General features: G+C 40.9%; 2 protein-coding genes across 3 annotated transcripts in view; both read right to left on the bottom strand.

The window, feature by feature from the left end:
* ano7 (anoctamin 7) overlaps window positions 1-346 on the bottom strand; it is a 47,123-nt gene extending 46,777 nt beyond the window's left edge. The window contains exon 1 of the mRNA XM_062060834.1: window positions 35-346. The gene's annotated coding sequence lies outside the window, so the exon portion shown is untranslated. The remainder of the gene's footprint in view (window positions 1-34) is intronic.
* Window positions 34-16,813, bottom strand: part of ece2b (endothelin converting enzyme 2b) — a 52,711-nt gene continuing 35,931 nt past the window's right edge. The window contains exons 12-20 of one of the 2 annotated variants that reach the window (XR_009827499.1): window positions 16,694-16,792; window positions 16,450-16,527; window positions 14,860-14,963; window positions 5,084-5,194; window positions 3,951-4,018; window positions 3,673-3,863; window positions 1,388-1,483; window positions 808-1,315; window positions 34-115 (exon numbers count right to left, since the gene is read on the bottom strand). Coding sequence is in view for 1 of the 2 variants with exons in the window: in XM_062060836.1 (XP_061916820.1) it covers window positions 1,139-1,315; window positions 1,388-1,483; window positions 3,673-3,863; window positions 3,951-4,018; window positions 5,084-5,194; window positions 14,860-14,963; window positions 16,450-16,527; window positions 16,694-16,792 (924 nt within the window). In the remaining variant the exon portion in view is untranslated. Of the gene's footprint in view, window positions 116-633; window positions 1,316-1,387; window positions 1,484-3,672; window positions 3,864-3,950; window positions 4,019-5,083; window positions 5,195-14,859; window positions 14,964-16,449; window positions 16,528-16,693; window positions 16,793-16,813 lie in introns of those variants that run through there. The other variant, XM_062060836.1, reaches the window with a different exon arrangement.

Raw genomic sequence — 16,813 nt, 5'->3', positions numbered from 1 at the left:
AATCACCTTGATCACATCAAAAGTACCGACTCACCGCTCACCGGACGAGGATTCGGGTGGGACCAGTTCTCAGGCGGACCGGTCCGGAAGTGGACTAATCCTCAGGTGGACATGTCTTCAGGTGAGATAACAGCTGTTAAGACTTCAGCAGTGGACCCAGCCTGCTTACTAACACAGGCCCCGCCCACCTATTTCTGATTGGGCCTTCTTAATGTGGAAGGGTTGGTCGTGTGCGAGTGAGGGACACACCCACAGGACACAGTTTATGACAAGTGTCCTATAAACAGCGCCCTCTGCTGGCCTGACTGTGACATACAGTAGTTCTGCATCTTCTCCTGGTTCTTCTTTGGACTTGGAGACTCATAGGTATATATGTATATAAATATATATACAGTATATATATATATATATATACATATATATATACAGTATATATGTATATAAATATATATATGTATATATATATATACATATATATATACATACATACATACATACATACATACATATATATATATATATATATATATATATATATATATATATATATATATATATATATATATATATATATAGTTAAATAAAGGTATATACAGTATATGTGTATATATATAAGTATATATGTATATAAAGGTATATACAGTAAAGGTGTATAGGTATACAAAGGTATATCGCTAATCTTAAGTGCTAATTATTTATATTAATTATTCATGTTTTGACACTGTCATTTCTAAACTACACTGCAATAAAGATTTAAAAATTGTGGACAAATTGAAAACTAAAAAATTTGATTAAAAAAAAGTCTACCAGGTATTTCCGGAGCCTGCAGTACTCGGGGTGGCCTGTAGAGCACCTCTGCTGGCGAGTGACACAGGAGCGGAGCCGGGACTCAGATTGTAAGAGTTCATATTTCCATCATCACAGTGACGTCATCAGGAAGAGAGTTACATGAAAGTATGAAATTTTCATCGTCATCTTCATCAGTCCGAAGAGGTGACGTCCACCGCGTCCATCTTGTTCCCAGACAGGAAGTAAATACCGTAGCCGCTTCATTAACACCTCGTTAAGACTAATCTGCATCCCCTTTTAATTCAAGCGCCACGCTCACGAACAGACCAAGCCACGCCGGCAGGCGCGCCTACCACACCTCGCAGCGCCTGCCGGTGTTCATGGGCGTGCCAGAGGGGCAGTTAAAATGGCGGCTGAAGTCCGGAGAGTTGGTGAGCGTGCCGATGACGCGGTAGCGAGGCGGGCTGTGGGGGTCCGTCACCAAGCCCTCGTGAGCGCTCTCCGGCGTTCGAACCGAGCACCACACCTGGTAAACAGAGCGGGTCCTTGGTCACGCCCCAGAGACTTTCTCCGGTAAACAACGTGTCCTGGTCCTCACCTGAGCAAAACCAACGAAGAAGAGCTGGTCGTTGGTCAGGTTGACAGCAGGGAGTCTCTTCTCGTCTCCGTTCTTGTGGACCCACATCTGGTAGGCCTGCAGACAAACAACTCTTCACTCAGATCAGGCACACAATATAATTTTATTTGTGGCTCATTAATATTATTGTCATTTTTAATATTATCAGCATTATTATTATTATTATCATCATTTTTAATATTACTATTATTGTCTTTATTATTATCATCATTATTATTATCATCCATCCATCCATTTTCTACCGCTTATTCCCTTTTGGGATCGCGGGGGGCGCTGGAGCCTATCTCAGCTACAATCGGGCGGAAGGCGGGGTACACCCTGCACAAGTCGCCACCTCATCGCAGGATCATCATTATTATTATTATTATCATAATTTTTAATATTATTACTATCATTGTCTTTATTATCATCATCATCATCATTATTATTATCATAATATTTAATATTACTATCATTGTCTTTATTATTATAATCATTATTACATCATCATTATTATTGTCATTATTATCATCATTATTATTATCATAATTTTTAATATTATTACTATCAATGTCTTTATTATTATCATCATTATTATTATCATCAGCATTATTATTATTATTATTATAATTAATGTTAATACTATTATTGTCTTTATTATTATCATCATCATTATTATTGTCATTATTATTATCATTATTATTTTGATCATTATTATTATCATTGTTATTATTATCATCATTATTATTGTCATTATTAGTATCATTATTATTATTACTATTATTGTCTTTATTATTATCATCATTATTATCATCATCATTATCATCATTTATAATATTATTACTATAATTGTCTTTATTATCATAATCATTATTACATCATCATTATTATTGTGATTATTATTGTCATCATCATCATTATTATTATCATAATTTTTAATATTATTACTATCAATGTCTTTATTATTATCATCATTATTATTATTATTATTATCATCATTATGAATATTATCATCATTATTAATGTTAATACTATTATTGTCTTCATTATTATCATCATCATTATTGTCAGTTATTATTATTTTGATCATTATTATTATTATTATCATTGTTATTATTATCATCATATATTCGGGCATCTGGTCAGGATGCCACCCGAACGCCTCCCTCGGGAGGTGTTTAGGGCACGTCCAACCGGTAGGAGGCCACGGGGAAGACCCAGGACACGTTGGGAAGACTATGTCTCCCGGCTGGCCTGGGAACGCCTCGGGATCCCCCGGGAGGAGCTGGACGAAGTGGCTGGGGAGAGGAAAATCTGGGCTTCCCTGCTTAGGCTGCTGCCGCCGCGACCCGACCTCGGATAAGCGGAAGAAGATGGATGGATGGATGGATGTCTTTATTATTATCATCATTATTATTATTATTATCATCATTATGAATATTAATACTATTATTGTCTTTATTATCATCATCATTATTATTGTCATTGTTATCATTATTATTTTTATCATTATTATTATCATTGTTATTGTCATTATTACTATCATTATTATTATCGTCATTATTATTATTATTATGTAATTTTTATTACCATTATTATTACCATTACTATTCCGATACTCACTAGCTAATAACTCTCTCGCTAATTGCTAACTGACAACTGACAACTAGCACCCTAATTGCTAACTGACAACTAGCACCCTAATTGTTAGCCGACAACTGGTGCGTTAATTGCTGGCTGACTAATAGCATGCTAATTTCCAGCTGGCAACTTGTGCACTAATTGCTAGCTGACAAGGTTGTGAGTTCAAACCCTGGCCGAGTCATACCAAAGACTATAAAAAATGGGAGCCATTACCTCCCTGCTTGGCACTCAGCATCAAGGGTTGGAATTGGGGGTTAAATCACCAAAATGATTCCCGGTCGTGGCCACTGCTGCTGCTCACTGCTCCCCTCACCTCCCAGGGGGTAATCAAGGGTGACGGGGCAAATGCAGAGAATAATTTCACCACACCTAGTGTGTGTGTGACAATCATTGGTACTTTAACTTTAACAAACCTAATTTGATAAAAACTGTTTTATTATGCCATATCTAACAAACGAAAATCTTTAAACCTTGGCCCCAAATAACCGTGTGGTGTGCTCATGCCACGGGCCGCCCCTGATTGTGATTAGCAAAGACATCTTTGTGTAGTTCCGGTTTCATCGTCCCCGCGCCCCCGTGCGCGGTGTTTTCGCGTCTCCGCGCGGCGAGTCCAGGTCACTAACGTTGTAGGCGGCCTTCAGGCCTCCGTTGTCGGCGATGTTCTCCCCCAGCGTCTGTTTCCCGTTGACATGCTCGCCGTTGACCGTGTAGCTGTTGTACTGGTCCACCATGCACTCCGTCTTTTGCCGGAAGGCGTCCACGGAAGAGTTCCGCCACCACGGCTTCAGGTTGCCCTCCTTGTCGTACTCGCGACCTGCGCCCAAGTTCAGAGTGTCGCTCGTTTTGTCTCCGGTCTTTGCCCCCCCCCCGGCCCCGGGCCCGGTCCCTGTCCCGCACTCACCTTGGTCGTCGAAGGCGTGCGTTAGCTCGTGGCCCATGACCACCCCGATGCCCCCGAAGTTCAACGCCCTGCAGCAAAGACACACAAAACAGTGCACAAATGGAGCACCGGTCCGCGAACCGGACTTCGCCGAAACGAGGCATGGTAACTAGAGATGTCCGATATTATCGGCCGATAAATGCTTTAAAATTTAATATCGGAAATTATCGGTATCGGTTTCAAAAAGTAAAATGTATGACTTTTTAAAACGCCGCTGTACGGAGTGGTACACGGACGTAGGGAGAAGTACACAGCAGATGCGTCTCCCAGTCATACTTGCCAACCCTCACCATTTTCCCGGGAGACTCCCGAATTTCAGTTCCCCTCCCGAAAATCTCCCGGGGCAACCATTTTCCCGAATTTCTCTCGATTTTCACCCCAACAACAATATTGGGGGCGTGCCTTAAAAGGCACTGCCTTTGCGTGCCGGCACAATCACATAATATCTACGGCTTTTCACACACACAAGTGAATGCAAGCATACTTGGTCAACAGCCATACAGGTCACACTGAGGGTGGACGTATAAACAACTTGAACACTGTTACAAATATGCGCCCACACTGTCAACCCACACCAAACAAGAATGACAAACACATTTCGGGAGAACATCCGCACCGTAACACAACATAAACACAACGGACAGCACAAACTCTTCCGGGACGCTACAGTATACACCCCCCACTACTGCCGCCCCCCTCCACCCCCCAAGTCAACCCCGCCCACCTCAACCTCCTCATGCTCTCTCAGGGAGAGCATGTTCCAAATTCTAAGCTGCTGTTTTGAGGCATGTTAAAACAAATAATGCACTTTGTGACTTCAATAATAAATATGGCAGTGCCATGTTGGCATTTTTTTCCATAACTTGAGTTGATTTATTTTGAAAACCTTGTTACATTGTTTGATGCATCCAGCGGGGCATCACAACAAAATTAGGCATAATAATGTGTTAATTCCACGACTGTATATCAGTTGATATCGGAATCGGTAATTAAGAGTTGGACAATATCGGATATCGGCATAAAAGCCATTATCGGACATCTCCAATGGTAACGACTTCAAAGACTTCAGGGGTAGGAAAAAGAGACAAACTGACTTGGGGTGATCTCGGGCGTAGAACGGAGCTTGAAGAATCCCGGCTGGGAAGACGATGCCGTTCTTGGTGGGCATGTAGTAGGCGTTGACTGTGGGCGGAGTCATGCTCCACCTGGCGCCAGGCGGGAGGAGACAAGGAGAGGAGAAGACAAGCTTCAGTGGTTTGATGTCTACTGTGTGTCGCCTGTTCTCCAAAAGTAGACAAGCAGTATAAAGTTGCCTGTGTCAGTGTAGTAGCGGTCCAAGGGTGCCTGTTTTGTCCATAAGCCCGGAGGTCACTCTGCTCGGCGTACGCCAACAGAGACAACATCCCAGGTGTTCTCCAAGAAGGCGGAGAGGGTTTCAGAGCGTCTTTAGTCGCGCTGGTCTCGCTGGGATGTTCCCAGCACGGCCTTGCCAAGACCACTTGCTAAGGGAGCCCAGTTGTAGGTAAGGATTGTTTTGGTTGGGGCGGGCAAACATTCCAATGGATAGGCCTGGTCTAATTCTTCATTCTGGCTCTCAAATAATCATTTGGCCTTGCAGAGCGGTAAGCTTCTCCGATAGTAGTGTAGTAGTGTGTAATAGTGTGTTGTTGTATAGTAGTGTGTTGAGTGTTTTGTAGTATAGTAGTGTGTTGTAGTATAGTAGTGTGTTGTGGTGTAGTAGTGTGTAGTAGTGTGTTGAGTGTTTTGTAGTATAGTAGTGTGTTGAGTGTGTTGTAATGTAGTAGTGTGTTGTAGTGTAGTAGTGGATTGTAGTGTAGTAGTGGGTTGTAGTGTAGTAGTGTGTTGTAGTGTAGTAGTGTGTTGAGTGTTTTGTAGTATAGTAGTGTGTTGAAAGTATTGTAATGTAGTAGTGTGTTGTAGTGTAGTAGTGTGTTGTAGTGTAGTAGTGGATTGTAGTGTAGTAGTGTGTTGTAGTGTGTTGTAGTGTAGTAGTGTGTTGTAGTGTAGTAGTGGATTGTAGTGTAGTAGTGTGTTATAGTGTAGTAGTGTGTTGTAGTGTAGTAGTGGATTGTAGTGTAGTAGTGTGTTGTAGTGTAGTAGTGTGTTGTAGTGTAGTAGTGTGTTGTAGTGTAGTAGTGTTATTTAGTGTAGTAGTGGATTGTAGTGTAGTAGTGTGTTGTAGTGTAGTAGTGTGTTGTAGTGTAGTAGTGTGTTGTAGTGTAGTAGTGTTATTTAGTGTAGTAGTGGATTGTAGTGTAGTATTGTTATTTAGTGTAGTAGTGTGTTGTAGTGTAGTAGTGTGTTGTAGTGTAGTAGTGTGTTATAGTGTAGCAGTGTGTTGTAGTGTAGTAGTGGATTGTAGTGTAGTAGTGTGTTGTAGTGTAGTAGTGTATTGTAGTGTAGTAGTGTGTTGTAGTGTAGTAGTGTGTTGTAGTGTAGTAGTGTGTTATAGTGTAGTAGTGTGTTGTAGTGTAGTAGTGGATTGTAGTGTAGTAGTGTGTTGTAGTGTAGTAGTGGATTGTAGTGTAGTAGTGTGTTGTAGTGTAGTAGTGTTATTTAGTGTAGTAGTGGATTGTAGTGTAGTAGTGTGTTGTAGTGTAGTAGTGTGTTGTAGTGTAGTAGTGTTATTTAGTGTAGTAGTGGATTGTAGTGTAGTAGTGGATTGTAGTGTAGTAGTGTGTTGTAGTGTAGTAGTGTGTTGTAGTGTAGTAGTGTTATTTAGTGTAGTAGTGTTATTTAGTGTAGTAGTGGATTGTAGTGTAGTAGTGGATTGTAGTGTAGTAGTGTGTTGTAGTGTAGTATTGTGTTGTAGTGTAGTAGTGTTATTTAGTGTAGTAGTGGATTGTAGTGTAGTAGTGTGTTGTAGTGTAGTAGTGTATTGTAGTGTAGTAGTGTGTTGTAGTGTAGTAGTGTGTTATAGTGTAGTAGTGTGTTGTAGTGTAGTAGTGGATTGTAGTGTAGTAGTGTGTTGTAGTGTAGTAGTGGATTGTAGTGTAGTAGTGTGTTGTAGTGTAGTAGTGTGTTGTAGTGTAGTAGTGTTATTTAGTGTAGTAGTGGATTGTAGTGTAGTAGTGTGTTGTAGTGTGTTGTAGTGTAGTAGTGTTATTTAGTGTAGTAGTGGATTGTAGTGTAGTAGTGGATTGTAGTGTAGTATTGTTATTTAGTGTAGTAGTGTGTTGTAGTGTAGTAGTGTGTTGTAGTGTAGTAGTGTTATTTAGTGTAGTAGTGTTATTTAGTGTAGTAGTGGATTGTAGTGTAGTAGTGGATTGTAGTGTAGTAGTGTGTTGTAGTGTAGTATTGTGTTGTAGTGTAGTAGTGTTATTTAGTGTAGGAGTGGATTGTAGTGTAGTAGTGTGTTGTAATGTAGTAGTGGATTGTAGTGTAGTAGTGTGTGGTAGTGTAGTAGTGTGTTGTAGTGTAGTAGTGTGTTATAGTGTAGTAGTGTGTTGTAGTGTAGTAGTGGATTGTAGTGTAGTAGTGTGTTGTAGTGTAGTAGTGTGTTATAGTGTAGTAGTGTGTTATAGTGTAGTAGTGTGTTATAGTGTAGTAGTGTGTTGTAGTGTAGTAGTGGATTGTAGTGTAGTAGTGGATTGTAGTGTAGTAGTGTGTTGTAGTGTAGTAGTGTTATTTAGTGTAGTAGCGGATTGTAGTGTAGTAGTGTGTTGTAGTGTAGTAGTGTGTTGTAGTGTGTTGTAGTGTAGTAGTGTGTTGTAGTGTATTAGTGTGTTATAGTGTAGTAGTGTGTTGTAGTGTAGTAGTGTGTTATAGTGTAGTAGTGTGTTGTAGTGTAGTAGTGGATTGTAGTGTAGTAGTGTGTTGTAGTGTAGTAGTGTGTTGTAGTGTAGTAGTGTGTTATAGTGTAGTAGTGTGTTGTAGTGTAGTAGTGTGTTATAGTGTAGTAGTGTGTTATAGTGTAGTAGTGTGTTATAGTGTAGTAGTGTGTTGTAGTGTAGTAGTGTGTTATAGTGTAGTAGTGTGTTGTAGTGTAGTAGTGTGTTGTAGTGTAGTAGTGTGTTGTAGTGTAGTAGTGTGTTGTAGTGTAGTAGTGGATTGTAGTGTAGTATTGTTATTTAGTGTAGTAGTGTGTTGTAGTGTAGTAGTGTGTTGTAGTGTAGTAGTGTTATTTAGTGTAGCAGTGTTATTTAGTGTAGTAGTAGATTGTAGTGTAGTAGTGGATTGTAGTGTAGTAGTGTGTTGTAGTGTGGTATTGTGTTGTAGTGTAGTAGTGTTATTTAGTGTAGTAGTGGATTGTAGTGTAGTAGTGGATTGTAGTGTAGTAGTGTGTTGTAGTGTAGTTGTCTGTTGTAGTGTAGTAGTGTGTTGTAGTGTAGTAGTGTGTTGTAGTGTAGTAGTGGATTGTAGTGTAGTAGTGTGTTGTAGTGTAGTAGTGGATTGTAGTGTAGTAGTGTGTTGTAGTGTAGTAGTGTGTTGTAGTGTAGTAGTGTTATTTAGTGTAGTAGTGGATTGTAGTGTAGTAGTGGATTGTAGTGTAGTAGTGGATTGTAGTGTAGTATTGTCATTTAGTGTAGTAGTGTGTTGTAGTGTAGTAGTGGATTGTAGTGTAGTAGTGTGTTGTAGTGTAGTAGTGGATTGTAGTGTAGTAGTGGATTGTAGTGTAGTAGTGTGTTGTAGTGTAGTAGTGTGTTGTAGTGTAGTAGTGGATTGTAGTGTAGTAGTGTGTTGTAGTGCAGTAGTGTGTTGTAGTGTAGTAGTGGATTGTAGTGTAGTAGTGGATTGTAGTGTAGTAGTGTGTTGTAGTGTAGTAGTGTGTTGTAGTGTAGTAGTGGATTGTAGTGTAGTAGTGTGTTGTAGTGTAGTAGTGTGTTGTAGTGTAGTAGTGGATTGTAGTGTAGTAGTGTGTTGTAGTGTAGTAGTGTGTTGTAGTGTAGTAGTGGATTGTAGTGTAGTAGTGTGTTGTAGTGTAGTTGTCTGTTGTAGTGTAGTAGTGTGTTGTAGTGTTGTAGTGTGTTGTAGTGTAGTAGTGTTATTTAGTGTAGTAGTGGATTGTAGTGTAGTAGTGTGTTGTAGTGTAGTTGTCTGTTGTAGTATAGTAGTGTGTTGTAGTGTAGTAGTGTGTTGTAGTGTACTTGTCTGTTGTAGTGTAGTAGTGTGTTGTAGTGTAGTAGTGTGTTGTAGTGTAGTAGTGGATTGTAGTGTAGTAGTGGATTGTAGTGTAGTAGTGTGTTGTAGTGCAGTAGTGGATTGTAGTGTAGTAGTGTGTTGTAGTGTAGTAGTGTGTTGTAGTGTAGTAGTGTTATTTAGTGTAGTAGTGGATTGTAGTGTAGTAGTGGATTGTAGTGTAGTAGTGTGTTGTAGTGTAGTAGTGTGTTGTAGTGTAGTTGTCTGTTGTAGTGTAGTAGTGTGTTGTAGTGTAGTAGTGGATTGTAGTGTAGTAGTGGATTGTAGTGTAGTAGTGTGTTGTAGTGTAGTAGTGTTATTTAGTGTAGTAGTGGATTGTAGTGTAGTAGTGGATTGTAGTGTAGTAGTGTGTTGTAGTGTAGTAGTGTGTTGTAGTGTGTTGTAGTGTAGTAGTGGATTGTAGTGTAGTAGTGTGTTGTAGTGTAGTAGTGTGTTATAGTGTAGTAGTGTGTTGTAGTGTAGTAGTGGATTGTAGTGTAGTAGTGTGTTGTAGTGTAGTAGTGTGTTGTAGTGTAGTAGTGTGTTATAGTGTAGTAGTGTGTTGTAGTGTAGTAGTGGATTGTAGTGTAGTAGTGTGTTGTAGTGTAGTAGTGTGTTATAGTGTAGTAGTGTGTTATAGTGTAGTAGTGTGTTGTAGTGTAGTAGTGTGTTATAGTGTAGTAGTGTGTTGTAGTGTAGTAGTGGATTGTAGTGTAGAAGTGTGTTGTAGTGTAGTAGTGTGTTGTAGTGTAGTAGTGTTATTTAGTGTAGTAGCGGATTGTAGTGTAGTAGTGTGTTGTAGTGTAGTAGTGTGTTATAGTGTAGTAGTGTGTTATAGTGTAGTAGTGGATTGTAGTGTAGTAGTGGATTGTAGTGTAGTAGTGTGTTGTAGTGCAGTAGTGGATTGTAGTGTAGTAGTGTGTTGTAGTGTAGTAGTGTTATTTAGTGTAGTAGTGGATTGTAGTGTAGTAGTGGATTGTAGTGTAGTAGTGTGTTGTAGTGTAGTTGTCTGTTGTAGTGTAGTAGTGTGTTGTAGTGTAGTAGTGGATTGTAGTGTAGTAGTGGATTGTAGTGTAGTAGTGTGTTGTAGTGTAGTAGTGTTATTTAGTGTAGTAGTGGATTGTAGTGTAGTAGTGGATTGTAGTGTAGTAGTGTGTTGTAGTGTAGTAGTGTGTTGTAGTGTAGTAGTGGATTGTAGTGTAGTAGTGTGTTGTAGTGTAGTAGTGTGTTATAGTGTAGTAGTGTGTTGTAGTGTAGTAGTGGATTGTAGTGTAGTAGTGTGTTGTAGTGTAGTAGTGTGTTGTAGTGTAGTAGTGTGTTATAGTGTAGTAGTGTGTTGTAGTGTAGTAGTGGATTGTAGTGTAGTAGTGTGTTGTAGTGTAGTAGTGTGTTATAGTGTAGTAGTGTGTTATAGTGTAGTAGTGTGTTGTAGTGTAGTAGTGTGTTATAGTGTAGTAGTGTGTTGTAGTGTAGTAGTGGATTGTAGTGTAGAAGTGTGTTGTAGTGTAGTAGTGTGTTGTAGTGTAGTAGTGTTATTTAGTGTAGTAGCGGATTGTAGTGTAGTAGTGTGTTGTAGTGTAGTAGTGTGTTATAGTGTAGTAGTGTGTTATAGTGTAGTAGTGTGTTGTAGTGTAGTAGTGTGTTATAGTGTAGTAGTGTGTTGTAGTGTAGTCGTGGATTGTAGTGTAGTAGTGTGTTGTAGTGTAGTAGTGTGTTGTAGTGTAGTAGTGTTATTTAGTGTAGTAGCGGATTGTAGTGTAGTAGTGTGTTGTGGTGTAGTAGTGTGTTATAGTGTAGTAGTGTGTTGTAGTGTAATCGTGGATTGTAGTGTAGTAGTGTGTAGTAGTGTGTTGTAGTGTAGTAGTGTTATTTAGTGTAGTAGCGGATTGTAGTGTAGTAGTGTGTTGTAGTGTAGTAGTGTGTTGTAGTGTAGTAGTGTGTTATAGTGTAGTAGTGTGTTGTAGTGTAGTAGTGTGTTATAGTGTAGTAGTGTAGTAGTGTGTTATAGTGTAGTAGTGTGTTATAGTGTAGTAGTGTGTTATAGTGTAGTAGTGTGTTATAGTGTAGTAGTGTGTTGTAGTGTAGTAGTGGATTGTAGTGTAGTAGTGTGTTGTAGTGTAGTAGTGTGTTGTAGTGTAGTAGTGTGTTGTAGTGTAGTAGTGTTATTCAGTGTAGTAGTGGATTGTAGTGTAGTATTGTTATTTAGTGTAGTAGTGTGTTGTAGTGTAGTAGTGTGTTGTAGTGTAGTAGTGTTATTTAGTGTAGCAGTGGATTGTAGTGTAGTAGTGGATTGTAGTGTAGTAGTGTGTTGTAATGTAGTAGTGTGTTGTAGTGTAGTTGTCTGTTGTAGTGTAGTAGTGTGTTGTAGTGTAGTAGTGTGTTGTAGTGTAGTAGTGTGTTGTAGTGTAGTAGTGTTATTTAGTGTAGTAGTAGATTGTAGTGTAGTAGTGTGTTGTAGTGTAGTAGTGGATTGTAGTGTAGTAGTGGATTGTAGTGTAGTAGTGTGTCGTAGTGTAGTAGTGTGTTGTAGTGTAGTAGTGTGTTGTAGTGTAGTAGTGGATTGTAGTGTAGTAGTGTGTTGTAGTGTAGTAGTGTGTTGTAGTGTAGTAGTGTGTTGTAGTGTAGTTGTCTGTTGTAGTGTAGTAGTGTGTTGTAGTGTAGTAGTGGATTGTAGTGTAGTAGTGGATTGTAGTGTAGTAGTGTGTTGTAGTGTAGTAGTGTTATTTAGTGTAGTAGTGGATTGTAGTGTAGTAGTGGATTGTAGTGTAGTAGTGTGTTGTAGTGTAGTAGTGTGTGGTAGTGTGTTGTAGTGTAGTAGTGGATTGTAGTGTAGTAGTGTGTTGTAGTGTAGTAGTGTGTTATAGTGTAGTAGTGTGTTGTAGTGTAGTAGTGGATTGTAGTGTAGTAGTGTGTTGTAGTGTAGTAGTGTGTTGTAGTGTAGTAGTGTGTTATAGTGTAGTAGTGTGTTGTAGTGTAGTAGTGGATTGTAGTGTAGTAGTGTGTTGTAGTGTAGTAGTGTGTTATAGTGTAGTAGTGTGTTATAGTGTAGTAGTGTGTTATAGTGTAGTAGTGTGTTGTAGTGTAGTAGTGTGTTATAGTGTAGTAGTGTGTTGTAGTGTAGTAGTGGATTGTAGTGTAGAAGTGTGTTGTAGTGTAGTAGTGTGTTGTAGTGTAGTAGTGTTATTTAGTGTAGTAGCGGATTGTAGTGTAGTAGTGTGTTGTAGTGTAGTAGTGTGTTGTAGTGTAGTAGTGGATTGTAGTGTAGTAGTGTGTTGTAGTGTAGTAGTGTGTTGTAAATGATAAATGGGTTATACTTGTATAGCGCTTTTCTACCTTCAAGGTACTCAAAGCGCTTTGACAGTATTTCCACATTCACCCATTCACACACACATTCACACACTGATGGCGGGAGCTGCCATGCAAGGCGCTAACCAGCAGCCATCACGAGCAAGGGTGAAGTGTCTTGCTCAAGGACACAACGGACGTGACTAGGTTGGTAGAAGGTGGGAATCGAACCAGGAACCCTCCGATTGCTGGCACGGCCACTCTACCAACTTCGCCACGCCGTTGTAGTGTAGTAGTGTTATTTAGTGTAGTAGTGGATTGTAGTGTAGTAGTGGATTGTAGTGTAGTAGTGGATTGTAGTGTAGTATTGTTATTTGGTGTAGTAGTGTGTTGTAGTGTAGTAGTGTGTTGTAGTGTAGTAGTGTTATTTAGTGTAGTAGTGTTATTTAGTGTAGTAGTGGATTGTAGTGTAGTAGTGGATTGTAGTGTAGTAGTGTGTTGTAGTGTAGTATTGTGTTGTAGTGTAGTAGTGGATTGTAGTGTAGTAGTGGATTGTAGTGTAGTAGTGGATTGTAGTGTAGTATTGTTATTTGGTGTAGTAGTGTGTTGTAGTGTAGTAGTGTGTTGTAGTGTAGTAGTGTTATTTAGTGTAGTAGTGTTATTTAGTGTAGTAGTGGATTGTAGTGTAGTAGTGGATTGTAGTGTAGTAGTGTGTTGTAGTGTAGTATTGTGTTGTAGTGTAGTAGTGTTATTTAGTGTAGTAGTGGATTGTAGTGTAGTAGTGGATTGTAGTGTAGTAGTGTGTTGTAATGTAGTAGTGTGTTGTAGTGTAGTAGTGTGTTGTAGTGTAGTTGTCCGTTGTAGTGTAGTTGTCTGTTGTAGTGTAGTAGTGTGTTGTAGTGTAGTAGTGTTATTTAGTGTAGTAGTGTTATTTAGTGTAGTAGTGGATTGTAGTGTAGTAGTGGATTGTAGTGTAGTATTGTGTTGTAGTGTAGTAGTGTTATTTAGTGTAGTAGTGGATTGTAGTGTAGTAGTGGATTGTAGTGTAGTAGTGTGTTGTAGTGTAGTAGTGGATTGTAGTGTAGTAGTGTGTTGTAGTGTAGTAGTGTGTTGTAGTGTAGTAGTGGATTGTAGTGTAGTAGTGTGTTGTAGTGTAGTAGTGTGTTGTAGTGTAGTAGTGTGTTGTAGTGTAGTAGTGGATTGTAGTGTAGTAGTGTGTTGTAGTGTAGTAGTGGATTGTAGTGTAGTAGTGGATTGTAGTGTAGTAGTGTGTTGTAGTGTAGTAGTGTGTTGTAGTGTAGTAGTGTGTTGTAGTGTAGTAGTGGATTGTAGTGTAGTAGTGTGTTGTAGTGTAGTAGTGTGTTGTAGTGTAGTAGTGGATTGTAGTGTAGTAGTGTGTTGTAGTGTAGTAGTGTGTTGTAGTGTAGTAGTGGATTTTAGTGTAGTAGTGTGTTGTAGTGTAGTTGTCTGTTGTAGTGTAGTAGTGTGTTGTAGTGTAGTAGTGTGTTGTAGTGTAGTAGTGTTATTTAGGGTAGTAGTGGATTGTAGTGTAGTAGTGTGTTGTAGTGTAGTTGTCTGTTGTAGTGTAGTAGTGTGTTGTAGTGTAGTAGTGTGTTGTAGTGTAGTTGTCTGTTGTAGTGTAGTAGTGTGTTGTAGTGTAGTAGTGTGTTGTAGTGTAGTAGTGGATTGTAGTGTAGTAGTGGATTGTAGTGTAGTAGTGTGTTGTAGTGTAGTAGTGGATTGTAGTGTAGTAGTGTGTTGTAGTGTAGTAGTGTGTTGTAGTGTAGTAGTGTTATTTAGTGTAGTAGTGGATTGTAGTGTAGTAGTGGATTGTAGTGTAGTAGTGTGTTGTAGTGTAGTAGTGTGTTGTAGTGTAGTAGTGTGTTGTAGTGTAGTTGTCTGTTGTAGTGTAGTAGTGTGTTGTAGTGTAGTAGTGGATTGTAGTGTAGTAGTGGATTGTAGTGTAGTAGTGTGTTGTAGTGTAGTAGTGTGTTGTAGTGTAGTAGTGTTATTTAGTGTAGTAGTGGATTGTAGTGTAGTAGTGGATTGTAGTGTAGTAGTGTGTTGTAGTGTAGTAGTGTGTTGTAGTGTAGTAGTGGATTGTAGTGTAGTAGTGTGTTGTAGTGTAGTAGTGTGTTGTAGTGTAGTAGTGTTATTTAGTGTAGTAGTGGATTGTAGTGTAGTAGTGGATTGTAGTGTAGTAGTGTGTTGTAGTGTAGTAGTGTGTTGTAGTGTAGTAGTGGATTGTAGTGTAGTAGTGTGTTGTAGTGTAGTAGTGTGTTGTAGTGTAGTAGTATGTTGAAGTGCTGTAGTGGATTGTAGTGTAGTAGTGTGTTGTAGTGTAGTAGTGTGTTGTAGTGTAGTAGTATGTTGAAGTGCTGTAGTGGGTTGTAGTGTAGTAGTGTGTAGTAGTGTCTGTAGTGTGTGTAGCATTGTGTGTTCTCACTGGTCTTTGTTGGGAGTCTTCCTCAGTTGGTCGGCCATGACACGTGAGGAGAAGTTGTAAAAGTTGAGCATGTTCAGGAAGAAACTGTCATCTGACACGTCGTACTGGAACACAGAAGAAAAAAGAAAACATGTCTTCCGTCTCTCTGTGGTCACATGACAGGATGTCACTCACCCTGTCACACATGACAGGATGTCACTCATCCTGTCACACATGACAGGATGTCACTCACCCCGTCACACATGACAGGATGTCCCTCACCCCGTCACACATGTCACTCACCCCGTCACACATGTCACTCACCCCGTCACACATGACAGGATGTCCCTCACCCCGTCACACATGTCACTCACCCCGTCACACATGTCCCTCACCCCGTCACACATGTCACTCACCCCGTCACACATGTCACTCACCCCGTCACACATGACAGGATGTCACTCACCCCGTCACACATGTCACTCACCCCGTCACATATGACAGGATGTCACTCACCTCGTCACACATGTCACTCACCCCGTCACACATGACAGGATGTCACTCACCCCGTCACACATGTCACTCACCCCGTCACATATGACAGGATGTCACTCACCCCGTCACACATGTCACTCACCCTGTCACACATGACAGGATGTCACTCACCCCGTCACACATGACAGGATGTCACTCACCCCGTCACACATGACAGGATGTCACTCACCCCGTCACACATGACAGGATGTCACTCACCCCGTCACACATGTCACTCACCCCGTCACACATGACAGGATGTCACTCACCCCGTCACACATGTCACTCACCCCGTCACATATGACAGGATGTCACTCACCCCGTCACACATGTCACTCACCCCGTCACACATGACAGGATGTCACTCACCCCGTCACACATGACAGGATGTCACTCACCCCATCACACATGACAGGATGTCACTCACCCGTCACACATGACAGGATGTCACTCACCCTGTCACACATGACAGGATGTCACTCACCCCGTCACACATGACAGGATGTCACTCACCCGTCACACATGACAGGATGTCACTCACCCCGTCACACATGACAGGATGTCACTCACCCCGTCACACATGTCACTCACCCCGTCACACATGACAGGATGTCACTCACCCCGTCACACACGTCACTCACCCCGTCACACATGACAGGATGTCACTCACCCCGTCACACATGACAGGATGTCACTCACCCGTCACACATGACAGGATGTCACTCACCCCGTCACACGTGACAGGATGTCACTCACCCCGTCACACATGACAGGGTGTGACTCACCCCGTCACACATGACAGGATGTCACTCACCCCGTCACACATGACAGAATGTCACTCACCCCGTCACACCTTGACAGGACTTCACTCACCCCGTCACACATGACAGGATGTCACTCACCCCGTCACACATGACAGGATGTCACTCACCCCGTCACACATGACAGAATGTCACTCACCCCGTCACACCTTGACAGGATGTCACTCACCCCGTCACACATGACAGGATGTCACTCACCCCGTCACACATGACAGGATGTCACTCACCCCGTCACACATGACAGGATGTCACTCACCCCGTCATAAACGTCGTCCAGTTCTTTGGGGTCCATTATAAATTCTGGGAAGCCGATCATGTCGTAAATAGAGTCGGCCTGATGACACAATGAACACACACCTGTCAACACTGCTTACTTTTGTGTGTGTCTGTGTCTGTGTGTGTCTGTGTGTGGGTGCGTGTGTGTGTGTGTGTGTGTGTGTGTGTGTGTGTGTGTGTGTGTGTGTGTGTGTGTGTGTGTGTGTGTGTGTGTGTGTGTGTGCCTTGTCTTTAGCAGCTTGTCTGGTGTTGTCATCCATCCAGTTGAGTCGATCCAAAGCATGTTTGAATGCGGCACGGATTTCGTTTATCATCTCCTCAGCCTGACAAAAAACAACAACACC

This window comes from Entelurus aequoreus, linkage group LG10 (genome assembly GCF_033978785.1).
Source record: "Entelurus aequoreus isolate RoL-2023_Sb linkage group LG10, RoL_Eaeq_v1.1, whole genome shotgun sequence".
NCBI lineage: Eukaryota > Metazoa > Chordata > Actinopteri > Syngnathiformes > Syngnathidae > Entelurus > Entelurus aequoreus.
Note: the sequence above shows the minus strand (reverse complement) of the source record. Positions and strands in the feature narration are given on the sequence as shown.